General features: G+C 35.0%; 1 protein-coding gene across 4 annotated transcripts in view; it reads right to left on the bottom strand.

Moving 5' to 3' along the window:
* ATR (ATR checkpoint kinase) overlaps positions 1 to 18,349 on the bottom strand; it is a 42,104-nt gene that overhangs the window by 7,282 nt on the left and 16,473 nt on the right. For 2 of the 4 annotated variants that reach the window (XM_087739310.1, XM_087739312.1), the window contains exons 20-38: positions 17,851 to 17,944; positions 16,954 to 17,079; positions 15,233 to 15,439; positions 14,917 to 15,030; positions 13,912 to 14,027; positions 13,260 to 13,380; positions 12,195 to 12,332; positions 10,907 to 11,114; positions 10,292 to 10,470; positions 9,217 to 9,381; positions 7,907 to 7,998; positions 7,221 to 7,312; positions 6,675 to 6,852; positions 5,214 to 5,390; positions 4,666 to 4,825; positions 3,938 to 4,117; positions 2,264 to 2,406; positions 1,764 to 1,861; positions 450 to 682 (exon numbers count right to left, since the gene is read on the bottom strand). In XM_087739310.1, coding sequence (XP_087595436.1) covers positions 450 to 682; positions 1,764 to 1,861; positions 2,264 to 2,406; positions 3,938 to 4,117; positions 4,666 to 4,825; positions 5,214 to 5,390; positions 6,675 to 6,852; positions 7,221 to 7,312; positions 7,907 to 7,998; positions 9,217 to 9,381; positions 10,292 to 10,470; positions 10,907 to 11,114; positions 12,195 to 12,332; positions 13,260 to 13,380; positions 13,912 to 14,027; positions 14,917 to 15,030; positions 15,233 to 15,439; positions 16,954 to 17,079; positions 17,851 to 17,944 — 2,821 coding nt within the window. The remainder of the gene's footprint in view (positions 1 to 449; positions 683 to 1,763; positions 1,862 to 2,263; positions 2,407 to 3,937; positions 4,118 to 4,665; positions 4,826 to 5,213; positions 5,391 to 6,674; positions 6,853 to 7,220; positions 7,313 to 7,906; positions 7,999 to 9,216; positions 9,382 to 10,291; positions 10,471 to 10,906; positions 11,115 to 12,194; positions 12,333 to 13,259; positions 13,381 to 13,911; positions 14,028 to 14,916; positions 15,031 to 15,232; positions 15,440 to 16,953; positions 17,080 to 17,850; positions 17,945 to 18,349) is intronic. The other 2 variants (XM_087739311.1, XM_087739313.1) reach the window with 2 other exon arrangements.

The following is an 18,349-nucleotide window of genomic DNA, read 5'->3' as shown; positions in this document are numbered from 1 at the left end:
CTTAAAGAAATAATATGCACCATGCCTTCCAATTTGCTTTGGAATGACGTTACTACCAGGTAAGTATTAGGACTAAGTGGTATATCTATCTCATTTTAATCAAGGCACAGAGTTGGTTATTGGATTATAAAATTGGAAGTACTATTACAATTACGAAAACCAACAAAAACTGTTGTCCATAACTACCCAATTCATCAGCTATTTGTTATTCAAATTTCCTTTCCTAATACATCACACAAGTCAGGATGCCTGTTAGTATTCTAATTTGGAACATTTAAACTGTAATATCTGAACTTTAGACTGCAACACTGTATCACAGCAACTGACTCTCTCAATTCCTTCTTATATTCTTAATAGTAAAATAGTAAAGCGTGAATATATTCACATTTCTCTCTGATGAAAACAGTTTTACAAACTTAATAAAGGTGTAGCTATACGTATCAAGGTACCTTGGACACAGCAGTCATCATCCACATTGCTTGCTGTGGATAAGCTAAAAACACTTTAGCAACAATCACCATCAGAACTGCGAAAACTTCATCATGAGAATGGCAGATTCGGGAGATTAACTGAGAAAAAGCTGTCAGAAACTGGTAAGGTGCCAGGTGATTCGTGTGCTCTGTAATCACCTTATTTATTTTAGCTAAATCATTTTTCATTTGAACACGTTCTGAACGACTAGCTGAAAAACACAAGAGGACAAGATTATGCTCCTTTTTTTTCCATCAGAAATGTAAAGTCATTAAAATCAAGCCTACAGAAACACATTTTGTTGGTAATTTACATAAGCCAAAAAAACTCAAGGAAAAGCTCCTCCTGTAAAGTTCTTTTAACATAACAGACAATAACTTAATATATACGCTATTTAACCAACGAGAATAACAGGAAATAAACAAGCGCAGACAACAGGAACATGGAACAGACAATATCAGAAAAGCTTTCCATACACTCTTAAAATAAAACATCTATTACTCCTCTAAAATGATGCAATGGCATAGAACAAAAACAAAACCACTTCATGTATTTCCCTGGTCAAAGGATTTTAATGTTCTTTAGTGGAGAGGAAATGAAGAAAGTCTTTAAAATTAGCACATCTGCTCCTATCTCCACCGCTGCACCTGAGGACCCAGCATAAGTAGCGCATCAACAACAGAGAAAGCAGCATCTGATGTGCCTGCAGCCAAATTCAGCTAACCTAAGCATATAGAACCAGCTCAAGATCAAGGAGTCACAACTGTCTGCTTCACTCCAGACCTGCAGGCAATCTTTGCAATTTTCATTTGTACAAAAATCTCCCACCCAAAACGTATCTATGGTAGTAATTTCACATGCCTCGATGCTGCCCACAGGATTCCCGTGGCTCGCCCCACCCCAATTCCTTCAACAACTGGAACCAAGACAAATTGGAAAAAAGCCCCAAAGCCTAACACTTTACTGTAGCAAGTGTATATAAAATCACTACTCATTACTTATGAAGCAACTTAGCAGAGGTGACAGGTGACATGCAAGGATTTTCCCTAAATCTGTTTATCGACTTAAATTACCTGAGGAACAATGCTATCTCATATTTTAAAAAATTCTGGAGGGTTTAATTAAAGTAATTAATACTCTCCTGCATATTAACATCCTGTAATTTAAGAATAATAGTACTTTCTTGTTTCCATGTAATCTCGGGCAGTAAGGCTAAACAAAGAACTGTAAATATACTTCACTGCTCTTTCAAGTATGACACAGGAAGAATGTACTGGGAAAAAATGTTCTACCTTTATCACATTCATAGGCTTTTGCTCCAAAGTCCAGCCATAAAGATAGCATTCTTGGCATTGACTGATAGATGAATTGGTTTCCATACTGTAGAGACCTGTGATTACATGTTTAAATGACAGCATGTTAATGATATATATTAGAAGCATTACAAAACTTCACATCCTTAATTGTTTCACATTCCATTCTGGACTTTAGAAATTTGTAGTCAGCATTTTAATGGATCTGCAACAACTACAAGCTTACTAATATACAAAAGTTTTGTTTTTATTAATCAAAACTGCAGATGAAATAATTAACTGTCTTACACAAGACAGACAACAATTGCTTAGTCAGAAGGCAGAAGTAGAACTAATTAGGTATGAAAACAAAAGGAAGCATGCGGTATTTTGTTTTACAATGCTGAATAAAAATTTGAGACAGTCTGAATTGTTGAAAGACAACATATTCCTATAAAATGTTTTTTCAGTATAATAGTCATCCTCCTACAGAAACTAACCTCCCAAAATGATGAACTATGTATCTAATCAGATCTCCTTGTTTTTCCATCTTGTTGTCAGTTACCATTGGCATTAATTTATCATAATATTTAGCAAGATAAAAATGTCCATCTTCCCATTCTGGCAAGCAAATTGTAACATCCTGCAACAAAATCAAAAAGAGATAATTACTTTTGTGAGGATGCTAAATTTAAAATAAAAAATAAAACAATAATTAAAAAAAAGATTCTCAAGAAACAAAAATCTTGTATTAGTCACCTTTGTGCAAAGTACATGCAAAGAAGTATTCATTGTAAATTTGTAGCTCCAAAATTTTGCCCCAAGATAAAATGCCTGTACAAACTAGAAGTCTGTTCTTAAAATAAGTTTTGGATTTTGAGACAGCAAGTTAATTTAAGACAGGATGATACAGGATTCCTCAACTAGGAAAGATAATAGTTTCAGTAAAACTAATATAATCAAGTTCCTGATCCTGATAAACCTAATACTGTGCGTCTTTATTTTTTTGAAAAGTGAAACAGCAGGATGTTTTTCACATTTCTGTTTTCCTTCTAAAAGCATGATGTTTAAAAGAAAAAGAAAAAATTGTGTGACATATATTAGAAAAGAAATAACTTAGCAAGTGGCACATCCATTCTCTAACAACACTGGCTTGTTTCCAGTGCCAATATTTAGACAGTACAGAATTCTAAACATTAGTATTTTAATATAATCCATTGAAATTTCTTTAGTTTCCATTATTTCAACCTTCATTTGATTTGATACATCCATTAGATTTTTCTCTAAATGACTGTTACAGAAGTATTTTAATTAGGAAGACAGCAGTAAGTATTAACAGTATCAAATGCCAAAACTTGGATAGGAGACATACTACTTTTAAGGAAGCATAAAGATCTGCACCTACTACTTGTTTGGAAGGCAATATTAATGCCGAAACAGTATTTCACTGGCATAGCAAGATGAAGCAGTGTAGTGCTGTGTTGTTAAAGAAAAACATACCAGTTGCCTCTTTCCCTAGTTCTTCAGAGACTGGAAGCATACTTAAAGCACGGTTATAAGTCACTACCAGAGAGAGAGGTTAACACTGAAGAGTAGCGCAATGTGTTATCAAGTTATCTCACTGTCTATTTAAGAGTAGCCCACATTTTAGTGAGGAATTCTAATTTGTGCATGCATAAGAACATGCACAAGAAGAATATTTCAGGCACGGGACCAGGCTGCCCAGGGAAGTGGTTGAGTCCCCATCCCTGGAGGTATTTAAAAGACGGGTAGATGTGGTGCTCAGGGACATGGTTTAGTGGTGGACTTGGCAGTGCTAGGTAAACGGTTGGACTTGATCTTAAAGGTCTTTTCCAACCTTAACAATTCTATGATTCTAAGAAAAAAGCCATACTCCTGTAATTTGTTTTTTACTTTAAAAGAGTTATATTAGGTATTCTTAGCTCCCACTGTCGGGAACTGTAGACTTCCCTGTATTGACATGTTATATTAAAGCTAATTCAGATAGTTAAATCGTTACAAGAACTACTTCCCTCCTACACATTGATATACCATTTCATCCCATTGATGTTATCCTTGGTTGGCATCGTCAGGAACATAACGATAGCTTACTTAAGGGCTATATTATTATTATTCAGAACTACTGTCTTGTTAACACTAGTATATCAAATTACCTTATACTTTTTCATAACTGCATTGCTTTCAAAGTTAGCAGTTTCTTCCATAAATCTGCCCACTAGCAGCATTGCCCGACCATGGATGAGCTGATTTTTGGTACTGCACGGTGCTTTATTTTCAGGGAAACATAACTCAACCCCCTTCTGGAGAACAATGAGTGCTTGATGAACTTCACCCTAAGGGAAAGAGGAAAACATTTTATATCCTTTAAATAAGAGAGATGTAAAACTTCCATATCACAGTTGTTATTAAAGCAAAGCTATGTCCCTGAGTGTGTCCTAGACTATTCTGGCTATAGTGACTGAATATTACTGACTTTATATGCTTCTTATACTCCCTTGTTATCTCAGCGTTGTTGTCCCTCTAGGTTTACCACAGTAATTGCTCCCATGTTTGCTGCCTACCTCTGTTAGTTAAATGGATACAAATTAAGGACAGGCCTACTATTAAGGTAATTTAAATTCACCTGGGCTGCTTTGACAAGAGGCAGGTAATCCACTGTTTTTATACATAGCTGCCAGAAAAGTCAATGGATACAGAAAAGGACTGACTAGCAGTTGGAGGTAAAAACTTCCCGTGGCTCAACTGCAATCAGAATGTGCTGACAGTCCCAGTTGACATATTTTGTTTTACGTATACTGATTGTGTGCCTTTTTTTCTTGGAGAAAAATAAAGATGATTTACTTGCGTGTAAGAAATGAAGTTCCATTTTTATTTTCTTTACCTTGGACCAGAGCCACTTTGCTCTTTCTATATAAAGTTCTGAGAGCATAGATTCTCCAGCATTCAGAAGAGCGTTATATGCAGTCTGGTGATGACCAGCTTTTCTTGCAACTCTAGCACTCTGGAGCCAACACTGACCAACAAGCTCACTGTAATCCTGGCTGCAGAGATATTTTTGAAGAAAATGAAAAATTTCAGTCATGAACGCTACTTTACAATTTGAAGCAAATATCACAACGTGTTGAAACACAAAATTTTTCAATAAGCTATATACTACATAGTGATCACTTAAAATTATTTATAATACATCTCTTTCACCTTTTTTCCATTTAGGCCTACAAACAAATACTCTTTCCCCCGTTTCTCCCTTATCTCTCCTATAGACACCACTTTTCCCTTCTGTTTTGAAAGTACGTAATATTGGAGAAGACTGCTTTTGTCTACAATATATATTTCCACAGAGTTTTATCTTCTCTCTTCTAACACGCGTATGAAAAAACAGAATATTACTGAGAACACAACATAGACAAAAACCAGTCATGTTCTCACCTTTTACTGAGACTCAGCAAAGCCCTTCTTAGTGCTAAAATGGGTTCTTTTGCTCTGTAAGAGTTTTGGGTCATTTCAATACGAGCACACCAATTCAGGGAATCTCTACCATGGTCACTATCTGGTTGCTGAAACATTGGTCCAATACTATGTTCCAACTCACACAGCATGTGCAACCTGTTAGCAAAAGAAAGGCAAAAAATTGTTGAAAATTGGTTGCTGTTTGAGATATATGCAAGTCTTACACAGCTTTTGCCATTTTCTTTCTAAAAGCTGGCCATGTAAGTAATTTCAAATAGTAGGACTTCTTTTAAAAGCAAAAATGCAGCAAAACCAAACACGTGAATCGAGGAGTTACAAACCGATTAGTTATTTTCTCACTATTCCTTTGCCAAGCTGCTGAAGAGAGACAATGAAGATCACTTGGAGAGGAAGTCAATCTTTAGAAAGAGTATTTCTATCCATTACCTTTAGCAATAATTCTTCAAAAAGTCTGGTATTTTCAACAAATGCCATTTTAGAGGCAATATACTATCTGTTACTTAAACACCCTCTTTACAATAAAGTTAGTCCATTTATTTAAAAATACCATTATTATTATTAGCTGTCACTGTAAAGCTGCAAAGCTGAGAACTTGTAAACACCTAAGTTCTCATTGGCAGAGCTTAAGTGTAGTGGGTATATCTGACAGAGAAACAGTGACTGTTTGAAGGCTTCCGAGTAGCCCAGATCAATGGCTAAATCGAACTATTTTGAAACACTTCTTTCTCAATACTCAAACTCCATTTTCTAAATAAAATAACACTGAAAAAATTACCAACACAAAATAGAATTAAGAAGTAATTAAGAAATATATACTTCAACTGGCTAGGTTCATGCAATATCTTGCCATAAGGATGCATTTACAGTGCAGAGGAAGTATTAAGCCTTTTTCATTAAAAGAAAGGCTACTCACTTGTTAGCCTCCTAAAGCCAACTTCAAAATTTATTAAAAAAGAAAAAGTAAAACTACTTAAAGGGATGGGGTTTCAATTTTTACTGGTTTTTGTTGATAAAAGAAGGGAGTGCTTTTAGGCCACCATACAGATTAAAAGCAATGCTCTTAACTTAAGGGAGTTAAGTTAATGGAGTTACTGGCCTATATGTACTACTTTAAGCATGGAATTAAATTGTTGATTTTTATTACCTGATGTTTACATAAACTTGCTTGCTGATTTTGAAAGACTATACGCAACAGTTTTATCGTGAATATTTTTCATGGGGGATAAATATAAATTCCCAATTAATCAAAGGTATCCAGTTGGGTGAGTATTTAAAAAAAAAAAAAAAAAAAGAAAAAAAAAAAGATGTGACAGAAAATGCACATCAGTACCATTTATTGTGGAAATGGAAAATTCTTGCTACTGCATACTTGATTATGTGATTTCTGGATTTGAAAATAGTGACATGAAAATCAGAAACCTGATAATGTGTTCGTATCCTCGCTGATAGGATCCTCTTTCAAAGCTTGCTGCTGAAAGGGGTACAATCTGTTCTGCTCGAACAACCTTCAGTGTTTCATAAAAAGCTGCTTCATTTTTCTTCTTGGCTGACAATAATAAATGTCCTAGTCTGACACTCCAAGTAGTGGACTTCACATCTTTGAGGAGGAAAACAAAAGCCTCTCAAACTCTGTTTCTTTAAGCTGCTTAATCTGAACATGCTAAATTGTCTTAACATACTACTGGAAAAATAAGTTTTTCTCAGAAATAATTAATAAAATTTTAGAAATATTGTATAATTCCACCCCACAATCCATCCCCCCAAACAAACCCAGAAGAAATTTGGCCTTACACTTGCCTGAAATTTCTACTCAAAGACTATACAGTTTACAATCAAATATATTTACAAGACTAAAAAATAGCTAACAGCTAATAGCTGCCCCTTGATTCAAGATGATTAGACTAAAACATAGACTTGTTCAGAAATGCAAGGAAGAATTCAGATTTTGATATCATGATAGCTTACCTGAAGCCAAATAATTTTCCAGTAAATCCCATCGTGACAGTTTCCAGGCTGCTTCCACTCTGTAAGTGTTCAATTCAGAAATCCACTCAGACCTATTAAAAGAAAATTAAGGCAATAAAAGCTTGCGCTGAACTCAATTTTTTCCTTTCCCCCTCAGTATGTTAGCTCTACATTATATTAGCAAATATTCTTTATGTAAAACTTCTCTCACTTGAAAAGAAGCAAGGTAAGCTTGCTTCTAATAAAATTCAGTAAGACCAAAGGATATGCATTGACAAAAAATAATAGCTGTACGACACAATCCCACAAATTCAATTTCTAAGTACTGTATTTAACTTCTATGGCACATTTTAAAAATTACCATCTTCCAATCCATTTATCCTGTTAGGCTACAGAATAGCTATGGAACAAGTAACATGCAAGCCAATGAATGAAAGATTCTATTTAACAAATTAAAGCACATATCAACACTATACACAGTGCAGACAAAAAGTACTAACATTTTGGGAAGTCTTGAAATAAATTTATAGACAAAGCACTTAAAGTTTTCTAGCTTCACATTGCTAATTGGATATGCTTGATAAGCCTCAAATGCTTGATAATGTGCAAAAATGGCTACAAGGCATAGGGGTAATACAAGAGCTTCATATTACTGAAATACACATTGTATTACATGCTTACAGTACCTGTTCGCAAGCACTCCATTGACCTGAGTAATTACAGTAGATAACTGACCAAGGCCTAACATGGACTTCACTACACCATGATAATGAATGATCTAAAATAAGGGAAAAAAAAAAACAAACAAACCCACGAATGAAAAAAACCCCACACACATACATTCATTAAATTCATGGCAGTCTGAAGGAGGAAATATGTCCATTTGGATGCTTTTTATAACATGAAAAGGCATAACCAATTGCATCATAAGCTAAATGAACGTTCAAAATTTAAAAAAATAAAGTAAAAGTCTATGATTACCAAAGAACTTAAATCACCATAGGCAATTTTTGAAATGCGCCTCACCACAAATATAGTTTGATGTTAATTTATTGATACCCATATCAGAGCTGTGAATAAAAATTTAATTTAAAGAAATGAACAACAAAAAGGAAGAAGTCACAGGAAAGAAATAACCCCCAAACCCAAAGCAATTTCACTTTTAATAAAAATGTTTTCCTTACTCTAGGAATGAAGTAGGGCCATCAAAACACTCTATTTACTATACCTGTTATCAGCTGTGCTAGATAACCTCTGCCTCACAGGGAAGTGCAAGAAACCATAGGGATATCCTAGCCTGGGAAACTTTTTACCAATTTCCATCAGAAAAGTATTTCAACTATAGAAAGGGTAATACATGTCTTCAACTTTCTTTTTGCATTTATCATCACATCTCTGGATATTCACTCTGGCATGTGAAAAGCATGACGATTTTCCAGTACTGCTCAGCTTCACAGTACCTTATACTTATATGTTCCAAATAAAGGAAGGGCAACAGGAATGGAAGACAAATAATTATAAGTTTTCTTTACTCATTTTCCAATTGCTCTTACATTGTCAACATTTTCTCTGGAAGTCAATAATCAAAAATAGTAAGTCAGAATTACTTCAGATAAAACCTGTGGTAACTTGCTTTAATGGTTCTCTTGGCATGTACCAGTACTGACTGATATTTAAACAATCAATTCCAGGCCTTCCCAAGCAAAGGCTGAACTTCAATTAGTAAGCTGTCCTAGCAAAAACCTGGGCATAAGCATCCAACTATTAACCCAAGCCTGCAAATTACAGTATAAACCCAATAAGAGATTTGTTGCAGTTCATAAGACACTTCCAATAGCAATAATTATTCAGCAACTGCCACAGTAAACTCTTATGTTCCCATTTTACTTAAATACTCTCAACAGGTATTTTTGCTTAGTCTTATGATATTTAAGAAGATTAACAAAATAATAATTAGATATATTTTAAAAAAAAAAGGTATTTGTCTTGTATTTACCTGATCAGGTTCCAGTTGGATAGCCCTATCATAACAGGCTGTTGCATCTCTTAACAAGCCAATACTTTCATGTTCAAGGATTTGTTCTTTGAGAGATGGTTCTGCTTTCCGAATTGCACTCACCCCAGCTACTCCATCTGGCTCATGCATAGCAGCATACAATTTCTTTATTCAAACAGAATTGGAAACGGACGTTAAAAACAACTCTAAGACAAGAAGAAGATATTTTATATACAATGTGCTCAGAATCGTGCATCTTCTTGAAAATGGAGAACAAACTACTCTGTAGGATTTCTTGGCATTAAGCTTCCATGGAAAATATCAGTTTTGCTGGGCTACTTCCAAAGCTGAGCCCTACTTTTGCTTAGCATACTGCAATACTCATGATCTCATACTATAGAAAGAATAAAAAAGAATAACACATCAAATTTCCTGAAACAATCTGTATAAAGGGCAAAATAAATATCCTATTATTACATGATAAAGTTGTATAATACGAAGCTGCAGATTACTTAAGGTAGAAAAGCAACATACTAAGTTTTTCAAATTTGAAATGTCACTGAAGAATATAAACCATAATGAACCACGAACAGGCTCATCCCATAGGTTAAAATCCTTCTTGAAAATAATCTAAATTGTTTTCAGCACCCTTAGCATTAGGTCTTTCTTTACTTTAGAATAAGCCACTTAGCTTTCCTTCAAATGTGTTCTGGCTTTTTGTTGTTGTTGTTGTTATTATAGTTGGCTGTGTTAACTCTGCCTTTTGTCAGAGAAAATTAAAAGCAATAAATGCTATAATTTCAACAAACCCACATTTAACTATTTTCAGGATTTTACAATCTTTCATTATACACTAGAAAGCTACTCCTTCCTTTTCATATGAGAGGCATGCCAAGCAAGGGGAAGTACTAAATATTGCTGAAAGACAGATGACTGAACACTTGTATCCAACCACAAGAGCTTGACTACATCTTTTCTTCCTCCCATCAAAAAGAAGAATTTGACAAAGTTTTATTCATCTGCGTCTATTTTAATTTTAAAATAAACCAAATGAAAACAAAAAGAACTTCAGAACCTGAAGAAATCCAAGATGCTCCTGAATATTTTGTTTCTTCTCTGTGATGAATGATTCAAAGTGCATCACAGCCCTTGTGTAAGCCTTAGAGCGAAAGGAAGCCACAGCTAGTGTATCCTGAGGTATGAGGTCTAGAAAACGTGTCACATTTTGATATTCTCCATAGTCCTCACTTGATGCTATAGAAAAAAACCACATTTTAAAAAGTCTGTCCATTGAGGTTTCATTTATAAGAATTACCTTATGCATCAAAATTCAGTTAATTCATTTCACAATTTAGTGAGATAATCTGATTAATTTAAAAACTTGTTTTTCTCTTCTCTCAACGATAATTTATTTCAAACAATCCTGGTGAACTTTCTACATACTGCACGACAGCATAGAATATGTTAAACTGAACCTTTAGAAAACTACCAAGAAATATACATTTCATTTTTTAATTTTGAATCTGCATTTCTTACAATAGGCATTCAAAACAATGGATTTGGGGTGGGGGTGTGGAAATCACAATGCAATAGTAAGAAATCATAAAGCAGACTAACATATTATAGTAATATTGCATTCTTAAATGGTCATAATGTGAAGCGGCAAATTTAAATACTAAGGATCACTCACTCTTTAGATCACCTTTGTCTTTGCTAGACTTGCTAGTGTTTTTCTCAGCAATTATCATTTGAAACTTATGTCTAGCCCACTGAGTTAGATGATCAAGCATGGAGAACACCGTCTGTGTGCTCAGCTGACTTAGATCTGATGCACTGTCTTCAAGTCTCCTAGTAGACTGGTCATCGTGTTTCAGAACAGCCATAATCTCCACATAAACCTACACAAACATTAACATGATAAAAGACAGAAGGCATCAAAAGGCATCAAAATAGTAGGAAATAGCAATTAATGCAAAAATCAAACTAAAATACTAGATATTTTAATTATTTTGGGCTTATTTGCAAGCTCTGTTTGTCCCACAGTCTTAAGAGGAAGAAATGGCAAACCAAGTAGCAGTTGTTGCCAGGAGATTCCATACAGAGAGAAAGCCTTTGAAAAGCAAACCTTTGGATTCGGAATAACCATCACGATTACTGGAATTTTAGGTTTCAAAACACAATGAATGCTACTGCACTTCTGCTGCAAATACAATACTTCAAGGTTTGATAAGAGCCAAGTTATCTACTGGCTACTAGACCACAGATCTACTTTTTGCTTATATTTAAGTAAATACCATGCTGAAAGACCTGCTTCCTCTTTGTTTTAGTCAACAGAATATGAGTTAACGTATGTAACAGATGCTTACTGTGGATGTACTTGTTCACACAGAAAAAAATCACCACACACCTCTACACACCCACAATGTTTAAACACAGATAACTTAGCTGTGAAATTTCAAATTAATAGAATGTAAGTTGTATTTCTCAGTCTCTTCAACTTCTGCTAAAGCAAACTGAAGGAAAGCAGACTGGATGATTCTTTTCTCTCCTATCCCTGCTTTACTACAAGACATCTATGGATCCTGCTCTGCATGAATCTGGTAGCTAAATAGTTTTTCCACTTAAATTCCAAGTGTATGCAAGCGAGAGAAAAAAATTATGGGTCTGAATTCTTGGAAGTATACAAGTTCAATTTATTCCTTGTTTGTGTCACACTTTCTTCCTCTTCGTACCTCTCCAGCTCTTGATGTTACTGCAGTCATAATTAACTGCATAATATCTCGTCCTAGGCCCTACTGAAGAAATGGATGGAAATTCACAAAAAAGCAGTTCAACACAAACTTGTATGAGTATATTCAAAACCCAGCTATACAGTTTGTTCATGTAGGTCTACAGTAATTCTGCAGAGCTGAACAGCTCTTGGGAAGAACAGCTCCTGAACATTCCTATGAAGAACACTACCTTCTTATACATCTCACCTCTTGTTGATCCTCTTGACTGCATCCCAACAAAACATAGACAAGGATGTGGGGAAGCAGATAAATTGTCACTTTATAGTCATTCTTCATCATAATACTGCAGCAATCAAAAACTTTTCTGGCAAGATCATGTCGTACCTATAGAAAAATATTATTTCCAGGAAAAGCATCATTACACAAAAATGCAAATGCCTGAAAAATTAATAGGTTTCTTTTTGTTGACAAATACAAATTCTATTCCATCATATTATTTTAAGATACTTGTCTCCTACAGAAGGTTCAACAGACTTAAACCTGCAACAGGGATGCCAGATGGCAGCTGCTATTACATGTATCAGTTGCTGATACCACAAAAAGACAGGCAAGCATTGCTTACATGTTCCACTTTTCCAGGTTTTCTACACCATTGTGAACTTGCACTGGCCATAGGAAAAACCTTAAGGCCAAGAGTCTACTACTGCACTCAGCCTCTCTTCTGCCCTTAAAAGCCTGGAAAAAGTAGGAAATTATGACGACATTCAATTCTTCTCTGTCTGAAATAGAAAGAGGACAGTGTAGCTACTGAGCTATTGTGTTTAAATTCACTTCTTGAAGTGGCTGATTTAGAAGTGAAGTTTTCAGTGGGTCACTTACATGTTGGAAAGTGGAAAGGAAAGGAAGAAAGAAACGAATGCTTTTTATGTGCTCGGACTGTGGAGCTATGGGGAAATGAAAGAAATCCTTCAGAAACTGAGAAGGTGAATTTGAGGTTTTCCAGAAGCATTTCAGATGCTTTTCAGAAGGATTTGTCAGTGCCTTCAGTTATACAAGAGTCTCTGGGCACGGGCAAACTTCCTAGACTTTTGGCTTTGACACTACCTGTGAAGCCTAGCCAAGAAGCAACAATGCTGGGGAAGGGAAGGTGCATGATTACCTTGACGATGCAAGAAGTCTTTAGGTATGTGCTTTAACAGGCCTATAGAGAATAGGCATATTCACCCATCCATCCCTGACTTTCAAAAACCAAAATGTATTTCAAGAACTGTGTTGTATATACCAATATAGAAAGCAGATTTATTCTCTTACCTTTGTTATAAGATAACCTGCCCAAGTTGCTGACCATTCCGCAAAATTATCACCTAATTTGCTTAAGTAAATTGGCTTCCTCATCTTAGACCAATTTACAGCCTTTTGATAACTCTTGTACCTGTAATTTTAAAATATCCATTCAATAAAAGTTTTTTATTTAATATAATACATAAAAATACATAATTTGAAGTTTTCTTCACATTGTTTTTGTCATTAATTCAACAAAATAAAAAGTCAAATTAAAACCCAATGCGCTCTTCCTACTTCTATAAAGGGTAGCAGTAAAGGCATATTAATGGATTTGAGTACAAACTCAAACGCTAGTGAGAATTTGTACAGAGGAAAGAAAACAGAAATAAAAGCTTCAAAACATCATATAAGAAAGACAATGCTCTAGGGACAAACAGGCAGACCTGGGCAAAGTATGAGCTCAGAATTTTGCTCTTTTGATTTACAGAGAATTACATTCAAAGAAGTGCTAATTCAGCTTTATGTAGAATGACCTTATTTGAATTTTGTATATACACGTATAACTCTTCAGAGATGAGTAACAATCACAAAACCAAATGAAGTTATTCTTAGCTTGGAAGGAAAAAAAAAAAAGTTTTTAAAGCTGTTACGAAAACAAATTGCTTAAGTTGTCATATACCGTGTATTTAAGTGAGGTTCCAAGATCTCCTGCACGTGCTCAGGAAACCTCCTCCAGAGCCTGGAGCCTGGGCAGTCGGTGTTTGTCTCTCTACAGTCATAGATAGACAATAACTCCTGAAAAGGCATGGTTTACATGACTAAGTTAACACTGAAAATATTTCATAACCACAGCAGTAATAAAAAACAGTGTGTATACAGAAGTAATGAGATAGAAGTTACAGAATTTTAATTCAGAAACTATAACTGCAAAACTTTCATCCAACGTTGTTAATCCCCTATTACTAGGCAGTGTTGATTTCAACTATTGATTCCCCAGATTCTCCAGTTGGTGTTCGGACCACATTATCCCATATTCTTCACATCTGCCAGTAAATCAGGACTAGAAGTTAGTCTGACTCCTCCTTGTGCATAAGCTAATGAAATTCGCTTATTTCACTGACTACATGGGGCCGCTTATTTTCTCCGGGGGCGAAGAATTGTCCTGAAGTTTTCACAAAGATATTAAACAACAACAACAAAAAACAAAGCTGGCAAAACAGCACAAAAGACTAGAGTCTGAAAATAAGGGTAGGCTCACTTTCAGTTCCTTCTTAAAAGTGTAGGCAGAAACCCTCTTAGGAATACTTACTGCTTTTCATTTCTGCCTATGGAACTTGCACCATTTCTAAGTCAGTCTCAGGATTAATCCTTGAATCACTATGTATGGACTGTTAGTTACCTCTGAAACATCAGATCTTGCCTACAATATCATGACACAAAATCAAACACATCTTCATTTATTTGACAACTCCCCAGAATTCTAAGTGAGCACTGAGGCGTTTAAAAAAGAAAAAAAATCGGTATCCTGAATAACCTTTTACCTTGTAATTTAAAGCTGTATAGGATGAAGTTTCAAATACTTAAACATGTGCTTCAAAATGCATGTTTATATTGCATAATTCTATGTTCAGTGTGACAGGAAATAATTCATAAAGAAAAAATAGGATCTAACCATGTATCTTACCTGAATTGCATATGCTGCAGAATCCTGAGCACGAACATTATCAGCATAAGCAAGGAATGCTCTGGTCAGTTCCATTAATAACCCATAGGCAAAATTTGGATCCTCCACACCAGCCTCAATCACAAACACAACACCAGTTTTATTAAAACAGAGCTGTATTTTTAATCTCCAAATGATCACTTTGAAGCCTGACTCTGAACTGTTCTGGATGAGGAAGCAAGTATAGATTTTCAAAGGGTCTAAACAAGTTCCCTACTCTCAAGCACTTTTTAAAAAGCCTTAATGCTAAACAAACCACTGCAGCAACACTTCTTACCACAAATGTAAAATGTTTTCCTTGAGTTTCACTTGATGAAAAATCCAGCCTGCCAGGATCTATGGCTCCCAGTTCACCTAAACATTCTCCACAAAGTAGTCGGGCTTGAGAATTTGCATCCTGGCAGCCGATTAGAAGTACAGTTACCAACTGGGAGATGACTGGCTCCACAGTTTCACTGTCTGTTACATACTTTATCAATTTTTCCTAGGAAGTTGGAAAATAAAGATGAGTTATTCTACAACCATGTTTATGGTAAATATTCTCAGAAATTTTTCATCTGTAACCCACTCTTACTTCATATTTCATTTACCCATGACTTTACGTTAGTGATTCAAATGCTGTCATTTTGTAACTGTAGCCCAATTGCCCTAAATTGCTTGTTACCCTAGGAAGGACTAAACAAATGAATAAGAACGAGGAATTCGGACCTGAATTAATAACACTGTCATGGGCCAATTTTTTATTTCATTATCATACACCTCTCTACTAATTTCATTTTCCTTCCTGGCCTTCACCAAGAACCTCTCTTCTCTTCTACATTAATCTTTTTCACTTATCTGTCCGTTTTCTTCATGTGTTCTGATACTTTCTCTCAATTTCTTCCACGCAACTGTTGTCATACCTTGTGGTTTCACTGCCGTTTGTATCCTTATTATTTCCCATTTGTTGGTCATTTCTTCACTCTCAGTCCCTACAAAGCCCAGGGTTTCAAGTCCTTTAATCAATGCCCATCGTTTTAATTGGATTTCCTTTCTTTTTCATTTTGGCCCAGCTTTTATTCCCCAGTTCCACACTTAATCCAAATATAGAAAAAAAATTTCTCTTAATGATGTGAAGATGTTTGCCATTGTTAAGTTCAATGAAAACAAAAACCACAGCCAACATAACGGAGCAAATAGTTCCACAAGTTGTGAAACTAATTAAGTTTGATTTGCCTCAATTATTTTGCTAGACTTCTAACTAAGCAAGACATGGCGAGATTTTGCTGACCTGAGCTGCAAGAATTACTGATTGGCCAGGAATATACACAATGATTGTTTGTTCTTTTAGCTAGGATTTTTTTAAATTTCTGACTGAAGAGTGTCCCACAATCTTATAGCTACTACGCAGACAGATTATTTTTTTTTTTTAAATAGGTCACATACACCCCTCTGGCCTAATAATCACACAGATTTGTAAAGCAGTTTCTTTGCAACTTGTACATGGCTATAAAATTTATTTTAGTATGATCAACGGATTCAAATTTTTGAGGGTGGAAGACAAAGAAGGAAAAGAAAAATCAAAGTTGTGATGTGGTCACATACATCTTAATTCTCTTTCAGATATTACACTTACACATGAGAAAATGCTGGCTTCAATGTATTAGTCTCCTGGTGCAAAAGCCATACACGTTCTAACAGAGAACAAGGACACACAATAGATTGCTGAAATGGATTTCTTAGATAAATCTTCTGTCAGAGTTGAAAAAGATAAGAAATATAGCACTAGCCTTGTTGAATCAGCATCACACAGATTAGGAGGATTTGAAAGTCCTCTTACAAAGAGACATGATGAAAAAGAATCCCTTCTCCCCATTATATTAAGAATTGGCTAACTTAATAAATTGAGGAGAATAACACAGTTCATGTGAACACCCAGTAACAGCAAGGAGTTTTAGATTGCTGGTCCAGATACTACTTTGATTTATTTTTAATTCTACCAAAGGAGGCTTTCTATACCTGATTTCTATATAATGTTTCTTTCAGGCTGGTAAGTGCGTGAATACGAACATCCACATTCTCATGCTGAATAGCTCTCATAGACAGCTGCAGTGCTGTCTGCAAGTCAGTGCTTTTGGAGGATTCCTGAACAAGACGTGACATAAGAAGTTCAAGTTAAATATAACAGGAACACAGTTAAGCAGCATCTCAAAGAACACAAGTGAGAACATGTACAAATAACTACCTTTCTGCCTACATTCTCACCTGTATCCATATACCACCATCTTCCTTCTATTTTTTTAAAAGGTTTTACTCAAAAAGGTGCTAAAAGTGTAAATATAAAAGTGTAAATATAATGATGGTGTAAATAAAAATGATTAAATCAGAAGAAAATGCTTTGCTTTGAGCACCTCATTATCTAAAATCAAATTAATTTTTACTTTTGTTACCTCATTCCCACTAAATAATTGCTACTTCTCATCTATTACCTAACCATTATGATGGCAAGCAAAAGAAACAGACCACAGAGTACTCCTAAAAATAGGCAAACTTTGTTACCTTTAAAGAGAATACAGAAGAGGGATCAAATTAAAAGTAGTTTCTCTTGTAACACATTCATTGCTATAGATAATACTGTTGACTGTTACTCTTACAATCTCTTCAGCCTCAAAAAGATAAAATGTCAGTGTTCAGAAGATGCTACAGAAACCAGCATGTTAAACATGAGCATTTATTTCACTCCTACAGAAAACTCAAGATCTGCTTCGAAGTGTTCCTGCTATACACAAATTCTGTTTTGTTATGGAGGCAGTTAAATACTATTTCCGCTTAGCAATAAACTTTATATTTTTTCCTCACTTGTCATTAATTCATTTCATGCATTAAAAGTAAACAAATAAATAAAAGAAGCTGTACCTTTCTGTATTCCTGAAGGACGACTTGAATTTCTTTTAGTTCTGGAAGGTCAGGCAGAAAATATATTTCATGTAAAAAGTCTCGTACTGCATCCCTAATAGTTACAAAAAAAAATATTGCAAAGAACATAGCAAGCATTAGTTGGATCAGAAAAATCTTAAAAACCCATCAAAAGAAAGCAGTGAAATGTAATGACTAGAAGAACAAAGGCTTGAAAAGCAGGAAAACATAAATTCCCTGATTTTTTCATCTAATTAAGTATATGTGTTAAACAATTTGTTTCTCTTATTACTCAACTAAACCACAGGTATTTCTCCTCTACACTTCAAATTACTTTCTCTTTTAAAGACAGTTCTTTCCAAAGCTTTCAAAGTTGCTATTTACCTCTACCAGGTTTGGCTCTCCTTATTTTGGACACTGGCCAAAGGGTGAGAATAATCCCATTTGATGTGAATACAGTTCATTTTCCTCATAAGAAAAGGAAACACACAACCAAAAA

The sequence above is a fragment of the Nipponia nippon genome, unplaced genomic scaffold (assembly GCF_047370975.1).
Source record: "Nipponia nippon isolate SJK-2023a ecotype South Korea unplaced genomic scaffold, ASM4737097v1 scaffold_7, whole genome shotgun sequence".
Lineage (NCBI taxonomy): Eukaryota > Metazoa > Chordata > Aves > Pelecaniformes > Threskiornithidae > Nipponia > Nipponia nippon.
The sequence above is the reverse complement of the archived record's forward strand: the minus strand, read 5'-3'. Positions and strand labels throughout refer to the sequence as shown.